This window comes from Ovis aries, chromosome 24, assembly GCF_016772045.2.
Source record: "Ovis aries strain OAR_USU_Benz2616 breed Rambouillet chromosome 24, ARS-UI_Ramb_v3.0, whole genome shotgun sequence".
Classification (NCBI taxonomy): Eukaryota; Metazoa; Chordata; class Mammalia; order Artiodactyla; family Bovidae; genus Ovis; species Ovis aries.
The window spans coordinates 3,055,699-3,078,657 of NC_056077.1; the positions used below are offsets into that span (position 1 = coordinate 3,055,699).

Sequence of the window (22,959 nt, forward strand, 5' to 3'; positions counted from 1 at the left end):
TGTGAGTTTGGTTTTTATTGTTGTTGGTTTTAGATTAAATCTTTTCTCCATTTTAATGTAAGTTACATGAAATACATTTTCTAAACATTTCCCCTCCCAAAGAAATGTTTCCATTTTTGACCTATGATATTTGATATGTGCTTGTACAGTATAAACTCGGGAGGTAACAGAACAAAATCCCATAAAAATATGGAGGGAAGAGGCCTCCATGGTGCAGGAAGGAGTGATGTGAATGGAACAGGTCTAATTTCCAGGGATTCTAGGCACAGGTTTCTTTCTTCCCATGGAGAATTCTGAAACAAGGAAATATTACTTTGTAAATATCAGTCATCTCAAGTCTTTGACCTTTTAACTAGCACATGGAAATTATAGACAGCAGTTCTGGGTGGGTTATTTGCTGTAAGGAAGATGTTTTGTACTCCATTTAGCATAGGATATCCATATGAAACCGTTAGGTGGTATTTCATGGGATCCGAGGAACTCTGGTCCTTTATGTCTCAGGTCAGAAAGAATTCAGTGAGAGGCGAAAGGAGCCTGGCAGCCTACAGTCCACGGGGTGGTACAGAGTGGGACACACCTGAGTACCTAAGGCCCTCACTGACCTGTAGACCCGGTCTCGTCTGTAGGATGCTGCTCAGCATCTCCTCGCCTGCGCAATAGTCCCTGGCTGCTGGCCAAGCGGCCCTCCCTCCCGCCGAGGTCTCTGCACATGATGCTCCTTCTGCCTGGGATGCCCTCCTTTTCCTTCGGGGCAGCCCTGGCCCTCTGTTTCACGCCAGGTGCCCTCAAGGCCCCACCACGTTCCCTGGCACGTGGGTGGGGCTCAGGAAATGACCGCCCCTTGCTGTGCTGCGCTATGTCGCTCTGCCGTGTTTGCCTCTGCAGCCCCGTGGACTGTGGCCCACCAGGCCCCTCTGTCCATGGGATTCCCCAGGCAAGGATACCTGAGTAGGGTGGCATTTCCTCCTCCAAGGGATCTTCCGAGCCCAGGCACTGAACCCAGGTCGCTTGCATCTCCCTCATTAGCAGTCAGATCCTTTACCGTTAGCACCCCGCCCCCCCACGCTGTGGGTTCTCCTAGTTCCTCAGTGTCCTTAGCTGCCCTGTCCTTTCTCCTGGAAACGTCCTTCCCAGGAGTCTTGCAGGAGTCTTAAACCTAAACCTGTGACATGCGGGGGCTTCCGTAGCCCTGACTTCCTCCCAACACCTAAACCACTGCACCTCCCAGCCCCAGGCTCAGAGCTTTCCCTTCCAGCTGTGCCCAAGAAACACCTCTACTTTCCAAATCCAGTTGCCCTTCAAGGATCTCAGAAGTCCCACTGTGTCCCCAAATTCCTATGCTGAAGTCCTCTGAATGCCATGTCATCTGGAGGTGGTCTTTACAAGGAATCAAGGTAAATTAGGTCCTTGGGTGAGCGCTAATCCATTATGACTGGTGACCTTATGAAAATGGGGATTAGGAGACACATACTCGTCTGGAGAGGATGCTGTGTGGATGTGGAGATGGCCGTCTACAAGCCTAGGAGAGACCTGGAACACAGGCTTCCCTCGGGGCTCTCAGAGGATCCATACCTGCTGACACCTTGACCTCAACTTCTAGGCTCCACTGTGAGAGAATAAATATGTGTTGTTGATACACGGGCCTGTGGTTCTTTGTTATGGTGGCCCTGGGCCTGGAAGACATACGAGAAGGCCATGGAGGTGCTGGGCTGAGAGAGGCTGTTTCCGCAGGCCAGAGCAGGGAGGCAGCTGCCTCTCCACTTTGGATCGAGGGTCCCCCGGAGGGCTCAGCGCCCAGACGGCCTTCATTCCCTGCTGAAGGCCCTAGTCTGTGTCTCAGGCAGCCCAGGCCTCTCCTGTCAACAACTGTGCCATGCTGTTTGGGTTTTTAGGGACGGGCCATACTATCCACCCCGGGACACTGAACCCCAGCCTGGCTCACCAGCGCTCTGGGATGTTTGTCACTGTCCTGCTTCTGTGAAATCCAATCAACCCACATTGCTGGAGACCCCAAATGATCCCTGAGACCACCCCTGATCGCCGTGCCCCGAGTCCTGGTGACATCCCTGGTCACACATGGCTGATGCTCCACAGTCGTCCCCCGTGCACCCTCTCTCCGGTCAGCAGACTGGAGCCAGAACTGCCCACTTTCAGGGGGACACCCTCGTGCATCTGAAACCCCTCTCCGCTCCTCCACACCTGAGCCTCTGCCGTCCTCTCAGAAACTGTTTGGCTCCCATCAGCTCCTGCTGCGGGAAGATTGTGGACTGGTCCCCGGACTGGTCCCCTCTCATTCTGGAGTCACTGCTTCCTCAAGGTTCCTGGGTGATGAGTGAGTGGGACCTGGGCCACCTTTTGACCGCCCCCCACCCCAGCTCATCACAGAATTCAGGATCTAATCACTGCCGGATTGTCTTCTTTGTGGAGAAGGCGATGGCACCTCTCTCCAGTACTCTTGCCTGGAAAAAACACTATGGACGGAGGACCCTGGTAGGCTGAGTCCATGGGGTCGCAAAGAGTCGGACATGACTGAGTGACTTCACTTTCACTTTCCACTTTCATGCATTGGAGAAAGAAATGGCAACCCACTGCAGTGTTCTTGCCTGGAGAATCCCAGGGACAGGGGAGCCTGCTGGGCTGCCATCTATGGGGTCGCATAGAGTCGGACACGACTGAAGTGACTTAGCAGCAGTAGCAGGGTCCTGGTGGTGGGGGTCTAGCGCGGGGCATGTGCAGCGCGGCTCACCCTCACCCGCCCCGCCCGCAGGCCCGCAGTTCTGGTCGTTCCAGGACCGGCTGCTTAGGGCGCTGCATGCCTGCTCACCACCGAGCTGGGGCTGCCCCCCGGGGAGGAGGTGGATGCCCTGTCTTCTGGCGGCTCAATCAGAAGACCTACCTGATCCGCGGGCGGCAGTACTGGCGGTAGGACCAGGCTGCGGCGTGCCAGGAACCCGGGTACCCACGTGATATGAGCCTCTGGGAGGCCGCGCTGCCAGCCCGCAAATTGTCACCGTTCGCAACACGGGTGGGAGAGCTCGCGCACCCGGGGTCCGTAGCCGTGGCGCGGTGGGGTCTGCAGACCCCGGGGTGGCGGGAGAAGCATTGCGGAGAGAGGGGTTTGTAGTGTGGGCAGGCGTGGACCAGCCCCTCAAACCTCTCCCTCCCCGCAGGTGACACCTAGTTCTTCAAGGGCGTCCACTATTGGCGCTTCCCCAAGGGCAGCATCAAAGCCGAGCCGGACTCCCCCAACCCAGGGGCCCAAGTTCCTGGACTGCCCCACCCCCAGTGTGGACCCTCGGGCACCCAGACCCCACAGAGCGACCCTTAAGCCCGGAGACTGCGTCTATCAGTATGTGTCAGTGCGGGATCAGTCAGGCTGCAGGGCAGCCTTCGGTGCCCCTCCTGCCTCTTCTGTCCCTGCTCGTGGGGGCCTGGCCTCCCCGTGAGGGGGACCTGCAGCTGCATGGAAGGGAGCGGATCGCCCACGGGGCTCCCGCGGGTTGTGGCTGTGGGAAGTCTGTCCCAGGGGCAGGGCTCAGCCAGGATGCAGCTGGGGATCCCCTTGGAGCTAAGTCCAGGAGTGCAGAGACATGGGCCGGCCCTGGCATTGAACGCCCCCTGTGTGCGTCCTCCTGGGCCTTCCTCCCCTGCCCTTGGCCATGACCCAGCAGGACTTTCCTTTTCCCGGAACACCTGGCCTTTCTCAGAGCTCAGGCGGCTAAATCATGCAGCCCTGCGTCGCCTGCCAACAGCAGCTGTCCCAAGTGCTTGGCTCTTTACAGGACAGCCCCACTGCCCTCTGCCAGCTGAGCTGGCTCTCCAGCCTCTGCTCTAACATTCCTCATCCTGTCCTCCCTCCACGAAGTGCCAATCGAAGCACGTTGGTGGGGTCCATAACCCAGCTCTGAGACCACCCCTGAGCATGTGTCCCAAGTCCGGGGTGACATCCGTGGTTCACACGTGGGTGATGCTCCTGAGACGGCCCCTGTGGCCCATCCTTGGTTCTGGTCAGCATGCTGGTACCAGAGCCGCCCACATGCAGTAGGACAGCCTCCTGCTCCTAAAACACCTCTCCCACCTCCACACCTGAGCCTCTGCCGCCCCATCCAGAGCCCCTTGGCTCCCATCAGCTCGATGCTGGTGGGAAGACAGTGGACTGGTCCCTGTCAGTCTGGGGTCACTGCCTCCTCAGTGCTCTTGGGTGACAAGTGGGTGGAACCTGAGCCACCTCAATGAGCCCCCTCACGACTGAATTCAGGATCTAAATGAGTGCCTCTGCAACTCTGCTTCTGGAATAGTCCACACAGGATGACCCAGGAAGGGAGTTGCCTGGTGGTCCCCTGGTTAGAATCTGGTGCTCTCACTGTCATGGCCTGAGTGAAATTTCGAGTCCCAGAACTAAGATCCTTCAAGCCGATCGGTGTGGTCCAAGAAAAAGAGAGAATGACCTAGGGAAGTTTAAAAATGCAGATTCCATGTCTTCACTGTGAATCCTCACTCTGGGTCTGGGGCCAGGAATCTGCATTTGAACAAACTGGGTGGTTGATGTGGGGGTGGGCTGGGGGGGTGGCCCCAATCTGCAAGGGACCAGGGCCAGCAGCTGCCGTCCCTGGTCTCTGTCTTCTGACTCGTGTGTCCCCTCCATGTTCTCCACCCAGGGGCCACCCTCTTCCTATGTTTACAGAGCCCACTCATGGCCTGGGTGAGAGAGGGTCACCCCCATGGCTGGAGGCACATACCCACCCTTTCTTAATGTGCCACCAGCCTCAGCGGGCCCACAGTGCTGCAAGAGCTGACCCAGGGGCACGGAGCCAGGTGGTCATGACCAGAGGTGGATGACAGGCAGGTGTCTTCAACCAGACAGGGACCTGGGAATTCAAAGGCACCAGAAGCCATGTGGGCCTCTGTCAGGACCCTTTCTAAGTATGAGGAGGAGGAATCTTGTATTCAAAAAGCTTATCAGCCCTGAAGCAGGACAATAAAAATAACAGGAGAGAAAACCCTTCATTTCCTCGGAGCAGTGATGGAGCCCCAAGGTGAAGTTTGGTGGCAGGAACATGACAGACCGGAATCACTGTTTTACAGAAGAGGCTGCAATCCAGCATTGATGGGTGCCAGGGTGGCTGAGAATGAGCTGGGGGAGCAACCAAAGTTGGTTGGAAGGGACCAGAGAGGAATGTCCCCTGTGACATCTGAGGCTCCTTTCACTGCAACAATGGACACTTCTTCAGCCTCTCAGACTTCATGAAGTCTGACTAACAAAAATGCCATACTGCATTGAATTATGTTATTTAAGGAATGGGAAATAAGTGAGACAAATTATTAAAATATAAACACTTAAAACTTTAGTATTTCAAAGGGCAACACTGGAAAAGTAAAAAGACCCTCGGAGAATGGGGACAAAAAATTGCAAATGATACATCTGCTAAGGGCATGGAGCAGGAAAACTTATACCACCCTTGGGTGTGTGCGTGCATGCTCAATGCTGTCTCCGTGGCCCCATAGATGTAGCCCGCCAGGCTCCTCTGTCCATGGGGTTTTCCAGGCAAGAATATTGGAGTGGGTTGCCATGTCGTCCTCCCAGGGATTTTCCCTGACCCACGGATTGAACCTGGATCTCTCGCATTGCAGGCAGATTCTTTACCACTTAGCTACCTGCAAAACCTCGGGAAATAGGCTAGTGGTACCTCGAAAAGTTAAAAACAGACTTAGCAATGGCCTGGTGGTGGCCCTAGAGGATGATGGCTTAGGGTTGCAGGATGGTTTCTGGAGATGATAAAAGTGTTCTGAAATTGTTGGTGGTGATGGTTGAGTAGTACTGTGCATTAAATCAGGCACTTTCCTGGGTGAATTGTATGATTTGTGAATTACATCTCACTAATACTCTATAAAGAAAAGGGTTCAGTCCACAGTGAGACACAGAAAGCCTTTCAGGAGGTGGCCCTCCTGAGACAGATGTGGAAGTCCCTAGTGTGGTGTCTCAGGAAGCCAGATCACCCGAGATAATACCTGGATATGAGGCGTGCAGCTGAAGCAAGTGAAAGCTGCTCAGCCTTGTGACTCTTTGCGACCCCATGGACTATGCAGTCTGTGGAATTCTCTGGGCCATGACAGTGGAGTGGGTTCCTTTCTCCAGGGGGATCTTCCCGACCCAGGGATTGAACCCAGGTCTCCCGCACTGCTGGCAGATTCTCTACCCTCTGAGCCGCCAGGGAATCCCGCACCTGAAGCAAGAGAGCCTCTGTTGTCTCCCTCCCACCCTGAAGTTCTGAGCTGGCTCAGGGAAGGATCTAGACCTCCTGGGTGTGGGAAGGGAGTTTCAGAAAACTGAATGGGCTCCTAAGGGGCAGGGGATGCAGCTGGGGTCTGGTGGACCCAAGAGAGACTTTCCCTGAGGAGCAGGATTCGTAGGTTGTCCCCATGGGGTGCACACGGGTGGCCCTTCAGGAGGCTGGTTACTCTTCAAGGATATTAGACACTGAATCATGTTTCCCTAACTGCACCCGGTGAAGTCCTAACCACCAGCACCTGGAGGTAGGTCTTTCCAGGGAATCAAGTTAGCATGAGGTCCTTAGGGTGGGCTCTAATCCTTTATGACTGGTGACCTCTGAAAATGGGGATTTAGGCGACAGATACTTGTCTAGGGATGGCGCCATGTAGACCTGGAGACAGCTGTGTACACGCCTAGGAGAGAAGCCTGGAACACACGCTTTCCTCAGGGCTCTCAGAGCAACCGCTGCCTGCGGATGACTTGATTTGAACTTCTAGACATCACTGTGAGAGTAAATGTGTGTTGCTGAGACCGGGTCTGTGGCTCTTTGTTATGGCGGCCCTGGGTCTCTAAGACAGATGCCTGCCCATGGCTGTGAGGGGCTGTGGTCTCAGGGGAGGTGGGCTAGGCTGTGAGAGTCAAGCGTTTTGGGCTGGCCAGGGCATGGAGACCCCTGGCACGGTGACTGAGGACTGGGGGCCCGAGCAGGGCTCAGGAAACCCTGGTCAGCGGGGCCCAGACGGTCAGCAAGACTCCCTTCAGCCCCTTCTGAGGCCTGGCCCATGCCCTGGATGCCGGCCCCGCGGGAGAGTCTGCAGCTCAGGGCCCCTGCAGGTCCTGTGACTTCCTGAGGCAGGGCGGCTGCAGAAGCTTCTCTGGATGTGGAGTGGGGTGCAGTCTGTTCGAGGGCCCTGGTCAGCTCCCCCCGAAGCTTCCTCAAACTATCCTGGCAAGTCTGGACTTTGCCTGGTCCCTCCCCGTGCTCGAACCGGTGGTGGGGGGTCTGGCCCAAGCAGGGCTCAGAGATCCCAACACAGCTCAGGGAGGAGAGACCCTGACCCCTGGACCCTGAGTGTAAGGGACACGCCCTCCCCGCCCCGGCCCCTCAGACCTCTGGCTCCCTGTCTTCCCCTCCTTCTGACTCCCCCTCTCCTGGCTCTGTTTCTGCTTCTATTTCTGTCTCAGTTTCTGTCTCAAATATAACCAACCCTACCCTGCCCCCTCCCCCAGCAGGGCTCCACCCTCTCCACCCCTCCCTGACCGGCTCTTAAGAGGCTGGGGCTCAGCAGGCAGCCAGGCAGTGCTCAGCTGGAGCTCTGGCTGCAGGATCTCAGGTGAGGGGCTCTGGGGAGCCTGGTGTGGGGGTGGGGAGACCTGCAGGCAGAGGACCCTCCAGGGTGGTGGGCGAGCCCGCGTCACTGAAGCACTTTTCCTCCCACTCTTCCTGCACCAGGTCCCAGCGGGAGGACCCTAATCCACCATGGGCTTCCCTAAGGTGAGTGAGGACGAGAGATGAGGGGAGAGTGGGCCTGTGGTCTCAGTTGCCGCCTGTCCCGGCTCCCACCGGCTCAGCCCCAGCCCTGCTGACTGCTCTGCGCACAGCAGCCTCTGTCCCACCCTCCCTGGGCGCTGGGGTGGCCGCAGGGAAAGTGAAAGCTGAGTCGCTCAGTGGTGACTCTTTGCGAACCCAGGAACTGCAGCCCACCAGGCTCCCCTGTCCATGGGCTTCTCCAGGCAGAGACACTGGAGTGGGTGCCATTTCCTTCCCAGTGGGGAAGCAGAGGGCCAAAACATGGGACCTGTGCCATCAAAGCGCCCAGTCTCACAATGACCCTGGTCGAACACTCTGCTGTCACCAGCCTGAAATTCTGCATAATTGTTGACAAACACACTCCAGTTTCCTGGTGCTCTGAGCCCTTTCCTTAGGTAGCAGGTCCTGGCTGTGGGGCTGGGGCTCCTGCTGGGAGGTCGGTTTGGGGGGCAGCTCAGTGTGGGGGCCTGTGTTGGGACCGAGGAAGGAGCAATGGCCCTTGGAGTGAGTGTAGGAATGAGAGTCGTCTCGCTCGTGGGGGAGCCGACGTGCAGCGTCTGCAGTGTCCGAGGAATCAGCCACCCTCGGGCTCCTTCTAATGCTTATTCCTATTTATTGAATTTCTTCTGTCTCTGAGGATTCTTGGTTGCAGCGTGTGGGGTCTAGTTGGCTGGCCAGGATTTTCAGAGAAAAGCTGAAAGCATTTCTCTCAGGGCCTGGATCAACAGCTGAAGCCACGCTGAGCTCAGAATCTATTCTTATTTTGGGGGGAGCCCTCCGCCCTCTGTCCCACTCAGCTACCTAGTTCTGTGGGTGACCAGCTGCTCAGGGGCTCGGCCATGGCACACCGGTGTCTGGGCGTGGTGTTTCCTTGCCCAGTCGTGTGTGATTCTGGGCTGACAGGATGGGGCGTTGGACACAGGGTGTCCAGACGGGAGCCCTGCATGTGCTGTGAGCCGCACTGAGCTCGCAGGACCAGGAGGGCCGCGGGGACAGCGCCAGATTCTTGCCCTTAGGTGGAGTCTCCCGAGGGGTCGCTGGGGTGCCTCCCACCTCCAAGATGGAGTCAAGTGCCTGGAGGGAAAGGGGCTGGGGTCAGGGGCTCTGCAGGGTCAGAGGTCGGGAAGACTGGCCACTGTCACCGTTAGTGCCTCAGACAGGAGAGGACAGCGCCAGTTCCTCCCTGGTCAGCTTTCAGCAGGACCACGGAGGGCTAGGCATCTGGGAACCAGGTGGACCGCCTATTCCAGGGCAAGGGTCCTCCTTCGGGGGGAGGGGTGGTTGTGTAAAACAGGTCTCGGTGGTTACAAGACCAGAACATTTGCTTCACGATTACCTCCACAGGAAGTCCCACATGACCAGGCTTCTCTGAGGAGCATGCTGGTAAGAAGCTCATCCCCACGAATAGCTGGGGGCTCGGGAGGCCTGGGTTCTACTGGGTGACGCCGACAGTGATAAGGCCCACCTGGGACCCAGCAGGGAGAAGAACCGAGCTTCTTTTACTCAAGTCCATCTCTGTTCACAGCACAGCTCTGTGGATGATTTCTGTGATAAGATGGGAAAGGAACCAGAAGAAGCACAGGTGGGTCAGTGCGCCCCACCCCCGGCCCTCCCCAGTGTGAGGGAGGAGGGGTGGGATCACAGTCACGGTGATGATGAGGGTCACAGCTCAGCGCCCAGTCCTTACACTGGACAAACGCACACCTGTGTGGCAGGTGAGTGTACAGGGAGGAGATACGGAGGCCCAGGGATGCTGAGGGCGGCGTCAAGACCACAGGGCAACAGGGCAGGGCAGGGATGCCAGAGCATGGTCCCCAGGTTGAGGATTAGCTATTGGGGTGACTGGGCAGAGATGAGAACTAGCTGGGGCTTGGGATTCAGGGTGAAAGTGAGAGAGGGTGGGGGTGTTTTAAACAGAGTGTTTTTTCCCCACCAGATGGAGGCAGCCCTAGCAGAGACGGAGGTGAGTTTGGACCTTGCCCCCTGCTAAGGGTAGTCCTCAGAGTTGGATCAGCCAGGGTATGGGGTCTGGGGCCCTGGCTCCCTTCAGACTCACCTGGATGCACGGGAGGCCACAGTGGGGAGCACTGACCTCAGCAGCGAGACAGGAATGCAGACTGCACACTTCCTCTCCCCAGGAGGAACTAAACAAGAATGTCTGTGAATTCATAGAAGATCACATTCAAGAGAACCTTCCCGTGAGTTGGAGCCACTGTCTCAGCGCCTTCCTTCCCCTCCCCACTGGTCTCTCTTGTCCTTGGGGCTGCTGCGTGTGCACAGAGCTCCCTGGAGTGGGGGATGAAGAGGGCGGTTCCTGAAATCTCAGGTGCCTTAAGGGCATCAGCCTCCGCACTCAGCGCACGGTGGCCAGAGCCCTGGACTCAGCTTCCTGCCTGATGAGCCCCATGGGCCTGGTGCTGGGTTCAGAGGCTCACCACCTGCAGGCAGGTACAAGCAAGCACCAGGGTTCGTTGTTCAAGGGGAACTGAGGGTCCAGGCCCAGTCCCTGGGAGAAGTCCTCCTCTCTGTGGAGCTGTTGGGCTGAAGGCAGGCAGTTCGGGTTGGGCTGGCTTCTGACTCCCTGCGCCTCCCAAGGTCTGGGAGGCCTTGGTCAGGTCAGGACCAGGGTCTGCCTTGCCCAGCGCGGATCCCTGAAAGGCCCCCATCCCTGCAGGAATCCCTGCAGGAGTGCAGTCCCTTGCTTCAGCAAGCACGGCAAGAAGTACGCCGCAGAATCCAGAGACGCTCAGTCTCTACCTCTCTGGAGATCCAGAATCCTGAAGAACCCTCAGTCTCTACCTCTCTGGAGGTCCAGAATCCGGAAGAGAGCATCTGGGTCAGAGCCCTGCGGCGGTTCCAAGGCATTCTGCGGAGTCTCCAGCAGCGATGTTGGGATGTGCTGATCTGGCTGGGGGAGATGGCGGTGGCCTGCTTACAGGCCATTTCCAGTGCAGTGAACGCCATCTTGGGAGTGCTGACGGATTTCTGCTCCTCTGTGGGGCAGCTCTTCAGAATCTTCATCCAGGTCTAGGTGATCCAGGTGGTTGTGGAGGAACTCCACCTCATCCAGAAGGCCCTGCACGATCCCCTTCCTGGAAACCATCTTCTGAAGCGACCTTTACCCTACTGCTCTCCCTCGACCCATCCTTTAACTGCCCTCACCTCCTGTCCTGCAGGGACGACACCACAGCATCAGGCCAGGTTTCCCTTCTCCAGGTCTGACCTGTCTGTCAGGGACGGGGTGTTCTGCTGACCCAGGGGTGTGGGAGAGGCTTGGAAGCCTGGAGGCCCCAAGGACCAAGGGGCCTTCCGTGGCTCAGGCGCCTCGGTGTCTCTGCCTGTCTCTCGGAACCCTGTCAGATGGGGCGCTGAGCTGATTCTCAGCGAGGGGGACCCCTGAGGGCCGGCTGTGGGTCTCACAGGAGGAGGCAGTGGTGAACCCTGACCCTGACGTCAGCATCTTAGTGCCCTGATCATCCTAGGGGACCCAGCTTGCTATCAGCTCAGGCCCCAGCAGGGCAGGAGCCCTGAGGAAGGCTCTCCCTGTCTCCTGGGCCTGAGCCTTCCTGTGTGGGGAGGACAGCAGCCTGTCTGGGAGTTCCTTGTGGCAGAAACCCATTCCGGCCACACCCTTCCCCCTTCCCTTCCAGGGGGTCCCTCTGGCAGGCCTGACGCTGGAAGGCCTACCTCTGGCCTGAGTTCCCTGCTGCCAGGAGCCGCCCACTGCCAGGCCCTGAGCAGCCTTGGAGTCCTGGCCCTGGCCCTGCCTCACCTCCCCATCACTATTCAAGTCTCTCACAGTTTCCCTTGGGTTCTCCGGTGACCCTGTGCTAAACCTCCGCTTGACTATTTTCTTTTTTTCTTTTTACATAATGACCTTCCATCTGATATACTACTTCTCACGATGGTGATGTTACTCCGTTAAATAAGTAGTAAGGTATTTTTTGTTTAACATTAAATCTCTTCCCCATTTCAACATCCATATGAGTTTGGTTTTTATTGTTGTTGTTGGTTTTAGATTAAATCTTTTCTCCATTTCAATGTAAGTTACATGAAATACATTTTCTAAACATTTCCCCTCCCAAAGAAATGTTTCCATTTTTGACCAATGATATTTGATATGTGCATGTAGAGTATAAACTCAGGAGGTAACAGAACAAAATCCAATAAAAATATGGAGGGAAGAGGCCTCCATGGTGCAGGAGGGAGTGATGTGAATGGAATAGGTGTAATTTCCAGGGATTCTAGGCACAGGTTTCTTTCTTCCCATGGAGAATTCTGAAACAAGGAACTATTACTTGTGTAAATATCAGTCATCTCAGGTCTTTGACCTTTTAGCTAGCACATGCAAGTTATAGACAGCAGTTTTCAGCGGGTTATTTGCTGTAAAGAAGATGTTTTGTACTCCGTTTAGCATAGGATTTCCATATGAAACTGTTAGGTGGTATTTCATGGGATCCGAGGAACTCTGGTCCTTTATGTCTCAGCTCAGAAAGAATTCAGTGAGAGGCGAAAGGAGCCTGGCAGCCTACAGTCCACGGGGTGGCACAGAGTGGGACACACCTGAGCACCTAAGGCCCTCACTGACCTGTAGACCTGGTCTCACCCGCAGGACGCTGCTCTGCATCTCCTCGCCTGCGCAATAGTCCCTGGCTGCTGGCCAAGCGCCTCTCTCTCCTGCCGTGGTTTCCCCACATGCTGCTCCTTTTGCCTGGGATGCCCTCCGTTTTCTTTGGGGCAGCCCTGGCCCTCTATTTCACATCAGGTGCCCTCAAGGCCCCACCACGTTCCCTGGCACGTGGGTGGGGCTCAGGAAATGACCGCGCCTTGCTGTGCTGCGCTATGTCGCTCTGCCGTGTTCGCCTCTGCAGCCCCGTGGACTGTGGCCCACCAGGCCCCTCTGTCCATGGGATTTCCCAGGCAAGGATACCGGAGTAGGGTGGCATTTCCTCCTCCAAGGGATCTTCCGAGCCCAGGCACTGAACCCAGGTCGCTTGCATCTCCCTCATTAGCAGTCAGATCCTTTACCGTTAGCCCCCCCCCCCCACGCTGTGGGTTCTCCTAGTTCCTCAGTGTCCTTAGCTGCCCTGTCCTTTCTCCTGGAAACGTCCTTCCCAGGAGTCTTGCAGGAGTCTTAAACCTAAACCTGTGACATGTGGGGCTCCCGTAGCCCTGACTTCCTCCCAACACCTTAATGACTGAACCTCCTAGCCCCAGGCTCAGAGCTTTCCCTTCCAGCTGTGCCCAAGAAACACCTCTACTTTCCAAATCCAGTTTCCCTTTAAGGATCTCAGAAGTCGCACTGTGTCCCCAAATTCCTATGCTGAAGTCCTCTGAATGCCAGGTCATCTGGAGGTGGTCTTTACAAGGAATCAAGGTAAATGAGGTCTTTAGGGTGGGTGCTAATCCATTATGACTGGTGACCTTATGAAAATGGGGATTAGGGACACATACACGTCTGGAGAGGATGCTGTGTGGATGTGGAGATGGCTGTCTACAAGCCTAGGAGAGACCTGTAACACAGGCGTCCCTCAGGGCTCTGAGAGGAACCATACCTGCTGACACCTTGACCTCAACTTCTAGGCTCCACTGTGAGAGGATAAATGTGTGTTGTTGATACACGGGCCTGTGGTTCTTTGTTATGGTGGCCCTGGGCCTGGAAGACATACGAGAAGGCCATGGAGGTGCTGGGCTCAGAGAGGCTGTTGCCTCCGCAAGGAGGCTGGCCAGGCTGGGAGCGACAAGCCCTGTGGGGCAGCCCAGGGCAGGGAGACACCTGCCCCTTCGCTTTGGATTGAGGGGTCCCCAGAGGGCTTATCGCCCAGACGGCCTTCATTCCCTGCTGAAGGCCCCTGTCTGTGTCTCAGGCAGCCCAGGCCCCTCCTGTCAGCAACTGTGCCAAGCTGTTTGGTTCTTTAAGGACGGGCCCCACCGTCCACCCCCGGGACGCTGAACCCCAGCCTGCCTCTCCGGGCCCTCTGGGACATTTGTCACCTTGTCCTGCTTCTGTGAAATCCCAAGCAACCCACATTGCTGGGGACCCCAAATGATCCCTGAGACCACCCCTGATCGCCGTGCCCCAAGTCCTGGGTGACATCCCTGGTCACACATGGCTGATGCTCCACAGTCGGCCCCCGTGCACCTTCTCTCCGGTCAGCAGACTGGAGCCAGAACTGCCCACTTTCAGGGGGACACCCTCCTACACCTGCAACCCCTCTCCGCTCCTCCACACCTGAGCCTTTGCCGTCCTCTCAGAAACTGTTTGGCTCCCATCAGCTCCTGCTGCAGGAAGATTGTGGATTGGTCCCCGGACTGGTTCCTGCTCAATCTGGGGTAACTGCTTCCTCAAGGTTCCTGGGTGATGAGTGGGTGGGACCTGGGCCACCTATTGACCGCCCCCCACCTCAGCTCATCACAGAGTTCAGGATCTAAATCAGTGCCGGATTCTCTTCTTTTGCAGAGAAGGCGATGGCACCCCACTCCAGTACTCTTGACTGGAAAATCCCATGGACGGAGGACCCTGATAGGCTGCAGTCCATGGGGTCGCAAAGAGTCGGACACGACTGAGGCACTTCACTTTCATTTTCCACTTTCATGCATTGGAGAAGGAAATGGCAACCACTCCAGTGTTCTTGCCTGGAGAATCCCAGGGACAGGGGAGCCTGGTGGGCTGCCGTCTATGGGTCGCACAGAGTCGGACACGACTGAAGCGACTTAGCAGCAGTAGCAGGGTCCCGGTGGTGGGAGGTAGCGCGGGGAACGCGCAGCGCTGCTCACCCGCCGCCGCCCCGCCCGCAGGCCCGCAGTTCTGGTCGTTCCAGGGCCGGCTGCTAGAGGGCGCCGCGCGCCCGCTCACCGAGCTGGGGCTGCCCCCGGGGCGGAGGTGGACGCCGCGTCTCCTGGCGGCTCAACCGGAAGACCTACCTGATGCCGGGGCTGCGGTACTGGCATTAGGACCAGGCTGCTGTGCGCCAGGACCCCGGCTACCCGCGCGATCTTAGCCTGCGAGAGGGCGCGCTGCCGGTCCCCGACGATGTCACCGTCAGCAACAAGGGCGGGAGAGCTCGCGCACTCGGGGGGGCCGGGCGATGGGGGCCCAGGGGCCGTGGGGTGGCGGGACCTGCAGAGCACGGGGTGGGGGGAGAAGCGATGCGGAGAGAGGGGTTTGGAGGGTGGGCAGGCGTGGACCAGCCCCTCAAACCTCTCCCTCCCCGCAGGTGACACCTAGTTCTTCAAGGGCGTCCACTACTGGCGCTTCCTCAAGGGCAGCATCAAAGCCGAGCCAGACTCCCCCAACCCAGGGGCCCAAGTTCCTGGACTACCCTGCCCCCAGGGTGGGCCTTCCTGCCCCCAGACCGCCCAGAGAGACCTTTAAGCCCGGAGACTGCGCCTGTCAGTGCGTGTCAGTGCGGGATCAGTCAGGCTGCAGGGCGGCCTTAGGTGCGCCTCCTGCCTCTCCTGTCCCTGCTGGTGGGGGCCCTGGCCTCCCCCTGAGGGGGACCGGCGGCTGCGTGGAAGGAAACGGATCGCCCACGGGGCCCCCGCGGGTTGTGGCTGTGGGAAGTCTGTCCCAGGGGCGGGGCTCAGCCAGGATGCAGCTGGGGATGCCGGTGGAGCTAAGTTCAGGAGGCGAGAAACACAGGGCCGGGTTTGGCACTGAATGCGCTGAGTGCGGCCTCCTGGGCCTTCCTGCCCTGCCCCTGGCCATGACCGCGCAGCACTCTCCTTTTCCCGGAACACCAGGCCTTTCCCAGAGCTCAGGGGGCTGAATTCCTGCAGCCCCGCCCCGCCTGCCAAGAGCAGCTGTCCCAAGTGCTTGACTCTTTACAGGACAGCCCCACTGCCCACTGCCAGCTGAGCCAGCTCTCCAGCCTCTGCTCTAATGTTTCTCATCCTGTCCTGCCTCCATGAAGTGCCAATCGAAGCACATTGGTGGGGTCCCAAACCCAGCTCTGAGACCACCCCTAAGCATCTGTCCCAAGTCCAGGGTGACATCCATGGTTCACAGGTGGGTGATGCTCCTGAGACGGCTCCTGTGGGCCCTCCTTGATTCTGGTCAGCACGCCTGTACCAGAGCTGCCCACATTCAGTAGGACACCCTCCTGCTCCTAAAACACCTCTCCCACCTCCACACCTGAGCCTCTGCTGCCCCCTCCAGAATCCCTTGGCTGCTATCGGCTCGATGCTGCTGGGAAATCAGTGGACTGCTCCCCTCTCAGCCTGGGGTCACTGCCTCCTCCGTGCTCCTGGGTGACAAGTGGGTGGAACCTGCTTGATTTCAACATCTAGGCTCCACTGCACTGTGCGGACTTAGTCGCTCAGTCATATCTGACTCTTGGGGACCCCATGATTGTAGCCCACCAGGCTCCTCTATTCATGGGAATTCTCCAGGCAAGACTCCTGGAGTGGGTTGCCATTCCCTTCTCCAGAGGATTTCCCAACCCAGGAATTGAACCCAAGTCTCCTGTATAGGTCGGAGCCACTGACTGCACCACCAGGGAAGCCCAAGAATACTGGAGGAGGTAGCCTATCCCATCTCCAGGGGGTCTTCCCGACCCAGGAAACCAACCTGGGTCTCCTGCATTGCAGGCAGACGCTTTACCAGCTGAGCTACCAGGGAAGCTCCTATGGGTTTTTAGGGATCCTTAAGGGTCGACGCAACTTACCTAGGGCACATTTAATTTTTCAGTTTGAATTAATAATCAGCTGCTAGCATTTTTAGTGTGAATAAGTTACCAGCGTTCCACAAGAACAGGTTTCCTGTTTTACTCTAACAGTTGCGATTTTAAGTTTTATTCAATTTTACTTAAACAGGCGAATATGCTGGAGGATATTGTACTGATCACGGGGGTAGACTAGAGAGGAGAAATCACTCCAGGATGAGACTGGTTGGCCTTGCCCACAGTTGGCTTTAATAGCTGTCTTTCCCCCACAACACACACACACACACACACACACACACACACCCCGACAGACAGACACACACACAGTGAGCCTTGGCTGTACTGGGAGAGAACAAACGTGTGTTGCTGAGACCCGGGTCTGTGGCTCTTTGTTATGGTGGCCCTGGGTCTCTAAGACAGACACAAGGCCATGGCTGTGTTGGGCTGTGAGGGGTTTGGTCTCAGGGGGAGGTGGGCCAGGCTGCGAGAGTCAAGCCCTGTGGGGAAGGCCAGGGCCAGGGAGACTCCTGCCACTGTAGCTTGGGACTGAAGGGCCCCCCATGGGGCTCAGGAGACCCTGGTCATTGGGGTCAGTTGGTCAGCAAGGCTCCCTTCAGACCCTCCTGGGCCCCATCCTGTGTGTCAGGCAATCAGGCCTGGCCCCTGCCTCGGATGCTGGGGCCCCAGGGGAGAGTCTCACCCCAGGGCCCTTGCAGGTCCTATGACTTCCTGAGGGCAGGGCGGCTGCAGAATCTTCTCTGGATGTGGAGTGGGGTGCAGTCTGTTCCAGGGCCCTGGTCGCCTTCCCCTGTATCTTAACCCCCAGGTGGTTAACATCCTTTTCTGGAGCTCCTCAAGCTTCCTCAAGGTGCTGTCCCAAGTCTGGACTTTCCCCCGTCCTTCCCTGCCCCCAAGTTGATGGGAGGGGGTGGGGGGTGAGGCCCTAGCTGGACTCAGAGACCCCATCCCAGCTCAGGGAGGAGGGGCCTGACCAGGGAGCCTGAGTGTCAGGGACACACCCTCCCTGCCCAGGCCCCTCAGGTCTCTGTCACCCCGTCTTGCCTCCCTTCTGTCTTGGCCCTGCTCTAGCTCTGTTTCAGTCACACACACACACACACACAAGCCCCAGCCCCAGCCCGCTTCCTCTGCTCTGCGGTGAACCCTCCCCCCGCCACCCCCCCCCCCCACCCCTGCCTCCTCTGCCCTTAAGTCACCGACTCTCAGGGACGCTGAGTCTGGACTGCTCAGCAGTGGCCTGCTAGCTGGGGCTCTGCCACAGGGTCTCAGGTGAGCGGCTCCGCGGCACCTGGGGAGAGGGAAGAGGGGAGGCCTGCAGGCAGAAGGCGCTCCAGGGTGGTGGGCGAGCCTGATTCTCCAGAGCACTTTTCCTCACACCCTCCCTCCCACCGTGTTACAGGGGCAGAACCAGAGCCGTGGAGCAGCATGGCTTCCGCTAGGGTGAGTGACAGCAAGAGATGGGGGAAGGCTGGGCCCTGCAGAGTCCTATCTCCCCTGTCCCCTCTCCCATCAGCCCATCCTCCACCCCTGCTGACTGGCCACTTGCACCTGCCTCTGTCCCACCCTCCCTGGGCCGAAGTGGGGGACCCTCCGGGGAGATGGGCCTTGAAGGCCTGTGGCCCCTGCAGTCGACAGGGTCCCCTCTCACCTGGATCCGGGGCGGCGGCGGGGAGTGCTCTGCTCTCTCTACCCCGACATTCTGAACAGCTCCTGACACAGACCCTATACCTGCCCTTTGCTCTGAGCCCTCTCCTTTATTTCTTTGGAAAGTTCTCAGCTGGACTTCAACTATTTATTTTCTCTCCATTTCTAAAAGAGTTTGTGCACAAAGATTTCTCTCTCTCTGTCTGTCTCGTTCTCTCTCGCTCTCTTTATTCTAAGTTTTAATTTTGTGTGGGACTAGAGACGAGGAACAATGTTGTGATAGTTCCAGGTGAGGAGCGAAGGGACTCAGCCGTGCATATACCCGTATCCATTCTCCCCAGAGTCCCCTGCCCTAGAGCCCGGTCCTTACACAGCAGGTCCTGGCTCTGAGGCGGCATTCCTGCTGGAGGACAGGCATGGCAGCAGCTCTGTGGAGGTCCTAGTGGGCCGGTCTGGGCTGCAGAGGACTCAGGAGCCAGTCATGGGACCTGGAGTCACTTTAGGAACTAGAGTCCACATTCTGGTGAGAGAGCTGCAAATGGAGGGTCTCCAGGGTCAGAGGAATCAGTCGTCTCTCGGGACCCTTTCTACAGCCTGGAAACCCGGGGGAGAGGCCTGTGGTGTTTTTCTGGAAACCGAAAGCATCTCTCTCAGCGCCTGGATCAGCAGCTGAAGCCGCGCTGAGCTCAGAGCCTATTCTTTCCTGTGGGAAGCCCTCTGCCCTCTGTACCACTCCCCAGTCTCAATTCTGAGCTTGATCAGATGCTCAGGGGCTCTGGGCCATGGACACTGATGTCTGCGAGTGGTCATCGAGGGGTGAGCCAGGCTGGGCACTCAGGCCCTGCGAGAGGATGATGTGGGCAGCAGAGTGTTCCCACGGCCCCGTGAGGTGTTTCCTTGCCCAGTTGTGTGTGATGCTGGGCTGACAGGATGGGTCCCCCGGGACACAGGGTGTGCAGACGGGAGCCCTGCACGGGCTCTGAGCTGCACTGACCACCCAGAGCCAGGAGGGCCGCGGGGACAGCGCTAGATTCCCGCCCTTAGGTGGAATATCCCGAGGGGTCGGTGGGGTGCCTCGCACCTCCGAGATGGAGTCAAGTGCCTGGAGGGAAAGGGGCTGGGGTCAGGGGCTCTGCAGGGTCAGAGGTGGGGAAGACTTGCCACTGTCACCGTCAGCTCCTCAGAGAGGAGAGGACAGCGCCAGTTCCTCCCTGGTCAGCTCTCAAAGGTACCACGGAGGGCTAGGCATCTGGGAACCAGGTTGACCCGCCTAGTCCAGGGCAAGGGTCCTCCTGTGTGAGTGTGCGAGCGTGTAACAGGTCTGCAGTGGTTGGTGAGGTCTCATCAGCCTAGGTATTACTGTCATCTCCACAGGACTTTGATGATTCCATCAATTCCCTCAAAACCAAAATGGTAAGAAGTTCATCCCCCTGTACGGTTGAGGGAATGGGGAAGCTGGGTGAAACGGAGGATGTTCTGGCCCAGCTGGGACCCAGGAGTGAAAGGACCAGGCCTCTTTGTCCCAACTCTGTCTCTCTTTACAGTTTCAACTTGTGGAATTGTTTTGTGAAAACCTTCCAAAGAAATCTGAAGAAGAGGTGGGTCAGTGCGCTCCCCTGTGTCTGGTTTAAGTGGAGTAGGATGGCTTTGTTGCAGGAAGGAAGCCCTCTCGCAGCGCCTGAGAGTGGGCTCTTGTCTAACACTCGGAAATAATCCTCCGAGGAGACATACATGCTGACAAAGCGAGAGAGTGTATTGAGAAAGGGCGCCCGGGCGGAGAGCAGGAGGGTGAGGGCAGCCAGGAGAACTGCTCGCCTGCTGGCTCACAGTCTTGGGCTTCATGGTGGTGCGATTCATTTCTGGGTTGTCTTTGGCCAGTCGTTCTGAATCGGGGTCCTTCCTGGTGGTACACACCTTGCTCAGCCAAGGTGGATGCCAGCGAGAAGGATGCTGGGAGGTGGTCAGACACGTCCCGTCTCCTTTTGACCTTTCCCCAACTCTTCCAGTCACTGGTGGCTTGTTAGTTCCCTGTTCCTCACTAGGACCTCCTGTCCTAAGATTATTCATGCAGATGGTTATGGCGGTGCCTGGCCAGGGTGGGCAGTCTCAGTCAGTGTGCTTCCCCTAACAATTTCATGATGATGGTGATGATGAAGGTGACAGCCCAGGGCCCAGTCCTTACACTGCACAAAACTCACCTGCGTATCCATTGACCGCACAGGTGAGGATACGGAGGCCCAGGGCTGCTGGGGGAGGTGTGCAAAGTCACAGGGCAGTATGGCTGCACAGCAGTGTCAGATGCCTGGTCCACAGCCACCAGGGGAAGAGGGGACACCAGTGGGCACAGACTCGGGCTTGAGATTGAGACTCAAAGTGAGAGAGGGTAGGGAAATTTTAAACTGAGTGATGTTTTCCCAATAGGTCTGCTCGGATCTTATTGTAATGGAGGTGAGTTTGGGTCTTACCTTCCCCTGAAGTTGAGTCCCCAGGGTTGGGATCAGCCAGGGTACTCGGTCTGGACATCTGTCTTCCTTCTGATTCTCCTGGACCCATGGGAGGCCCAGTGGGGCCCACAGAGCTCAGCTGTGAGCCACGTGGGCAGTCTCCACATTTTCTTTCCTCAGAGCGTATGCAGTGCAGATATGGCTGACGCCGTGGATGCTCAAGTTAACAACTCCGTGAGTTTGAGCTGACATCTCAGCCCCTCTTGATTCCCTTCCCCACTGGTCTGTCTTGTCACTGGTCCTGCCACAAGTGCACAGACCTCCCCGGAGCGCTGGTGGGGGGCCCTGAGAGCTCCGGATGGGCAGACTTGGGGCATCAGCCTCCTCACTCAGTGCACGGTGAGCAGAGCCCTGCCTTCAGCCCCCTGCCTGCGAGCCCCGCGGGCCTCGTGCTGGGTTCAGAGGTCAGTCCATCTTCAGGTACAATAAAGCACCAGGGCTTATTTCTCGAGGGGAACCAAGGGGCCAGTCTCAGGTTTTGGGAAAAGTCCTCTTGTCTGTGGAGCTGTTGGCAGGAAGGCAGACAGTTTTCATTCATGGGCTTCTGGGTCCCAGAGTCTCCTAAAGGCTAGGAGGGAGGCCTCTGCTCAGTCAGGACATTGCCCCAGACGTGTACCTGAACAGCCTCCCATCCCTGCAGGAATCCTGTCCCTTGCTTCGTGAAACACAGCAAGAGTTGCGTCGCAGAGTCTGTGAGCCCTCTGGCTCCTACAGTCTCCCAGGCCTGAACCAGCCCTTTGACTCCTCCACTCCAAGGAATTGGTGCGACTGAATACTTGAGCTATTTGAAGAGTTCCTGCAGCGACTGCAGCAGTTTCGGAAAGCCCTGGACTGGCTTAAGCAGATAGCGGCTGCCTACCTACAGGGCTTGTGCAGAGCGGCTGAGGCCATCTGGACAGTGTTGAAGGGTTTTTGCTCCTCTCTGGAGCAGCTCTTCAAGAGCCTCATCCAGGTCTAGAAGCCCCAAAGGGTCCCCAGGGAGCTTGGCCTCATCTAGAAGCCTCGATTTTCCCTTTTCACAGGGCATCTTCTGATTCATCCTGTACAATTCTGCTCACCTTTGACCCATCCTCGCAGCCTGCCTCACCCCCTCCCCTTCAGGGAGGGCACCACCCAGCCCATCTAAGTCTCTCTGCCTGGATTTTCCTGCACCATGTCTGACCTGCCTGTCACTGTAGTGCTGATGTCCTAATAAAAGTCAGTTGACCCAAATGGAGTGTCTGTGTGGGTGGGAGGGTGGGGGTCCGATGGCTACAGCAGAGGTAGTGGGTCAGATGGACCCAGGTGGGGGTCCTGGTGCTGGGTGAACAAGCACAAGCCACTGGACTCTCTAATCTGTAACTGGGGATGAAGGAGGAAACAGACAGAACAGGCTCCATCTTGCAAGCAGGACTCCGTCTTGGGCCAGATGTGGACTTTGAGCTATGTGCCCAGTATCTATGGAAACAACATACCAACTGGGAAACCAGACCCCCCCAGATGCAAGAGCCCCAGGGCTCGTACCTAGACTCTCCATTGCCTAAAAGAATACCCTAATTATCTGTGTAACCAAATAGAATCATAAATTCTATTATGCTTGTTGGGATATGACCACAGGCCTATTGATAACTGTCCACTGTTAACTACTTAGGCTTAAGGCATATGATCACAGGTTAACTTTGATTGTATCTTTCTTTTTCCTTTGTTCAGACTAGTTTCAGAGAATTTGGGGAGGTGGGTTTGAGCACGTACATTTAGGGTATATAAGGTTTTCACAAAATCTGGTCGGGGTCCTCGGCTAAGAGGAGACTCTATCTCGGGCCCGCTGGTGTAACAAACTGCACTCCACTATCTGCATTGTCCTCCTGAGTGAGTTTGTTTCCCGGAACCCATGGCTGCAACAGGAAGTCTGGTCGTGGACTGACTGATGGGGAGGACTGGACCATCACACTCCCAGGGGACAGGGAGCTCGGGGGAGGGGCTTTGACCCCTCTTGTCTTCTCCTGACCCCTCTCTCCTGGCCTTCAGTACCCCAGCTGGGGCCTCGGAAGCTCTACAGTCTTTCTTCCAAGATCAGAGCCCCAGGAGCCAGGGGAGGGGGAGGGAGGGCGCCCAAACCTGGGCCAGGAGGGAAAGCAGGGAAGGAGGGCAGGAGTGGGCCTCTGGGCCTGTGGCGTCCCTCACCTGGGCCTCAAGGCAGAGACTGGGGGGCCCAGGAGCAAGGCCTGAGGGCCAGCCTGGCTCACCAACTCTGAGGACGCATCCCCCTCCCCTAGGTCCCTACCCCACTTCCCCAGCCCTGACGTCCTGCCTCAGGGAGGTACACACAGAGCAGTTTTCAGAGGTTCT

At 57.3% G+C, this 22,959-nt stretch overlaps 1 protein-coding gene and 1 long non-coding RNA gene across 6 annotated transcripts; one reads left to right on the forward strand and one right to left on the reverse strand.

Annotated features, from left to right (window-relative positions):
• Nucleotides 1-11,651: 11,651 nt before the first annotated feature.
• LOC121817796 (uncharacterized) lies at nt 11,652-15,417 on the reverse strand. The gene is made up of 2 exons (XR_006057838.2): nt 15,172-15,417; nt 11,652-14,922 (listed from the first exon to the last, which is right to left on the reverse strand). It is a non-coding gene; the product is annotated as an uncharacterized LOC121817796 (long non-coding RNA).
• Nucleotides 14,959-21,843, forward strand: LOC105604626 (uncharacterized). Of its 5 annotated transcripts, XM_027961390.3 has the most exons (8): nt 14,959-15,242; nt 15,633-15,810; nt 17,883-17,923; nt 19,502-19,540; nt 19,672-19,725; nt 20,549-20,575; nt 20,752-20,805; nt 21,272-21,843. In XM_027961390.3, the coding sequence occupies exons 3-8, from the start codon at nt 17,909-17,911 to the stop codon at nt 21,401-21,403; spliced, it is 321 nt and encodes a 106-aa protein (XP_027817191.1). In that variant the 5' UTR covers nt 14,959-15,242; nt 15,633-15,810; nt 17,883-17,908; the 3' UTR covers nt 21,404-21,843. The 5 variants fall into 5 exon arrangements, with proteins under 5 accessions (XP_027817191.1, XP_060261929.1, XP_060261931.1 ...); XM_060405946.1 differs by lacking the exon at nt 14,959-15,242 and having other exon boundaries at nt 15,578-15,810; XM_027961389.2 differs by lacking the exons at nt 14,959-15,242; nt 15,633-15,810 and adding an exon at nt 17,667-17,752.
• Nucleotides 21,844-22,959: the final 1,116 nt, after the last annotated feature.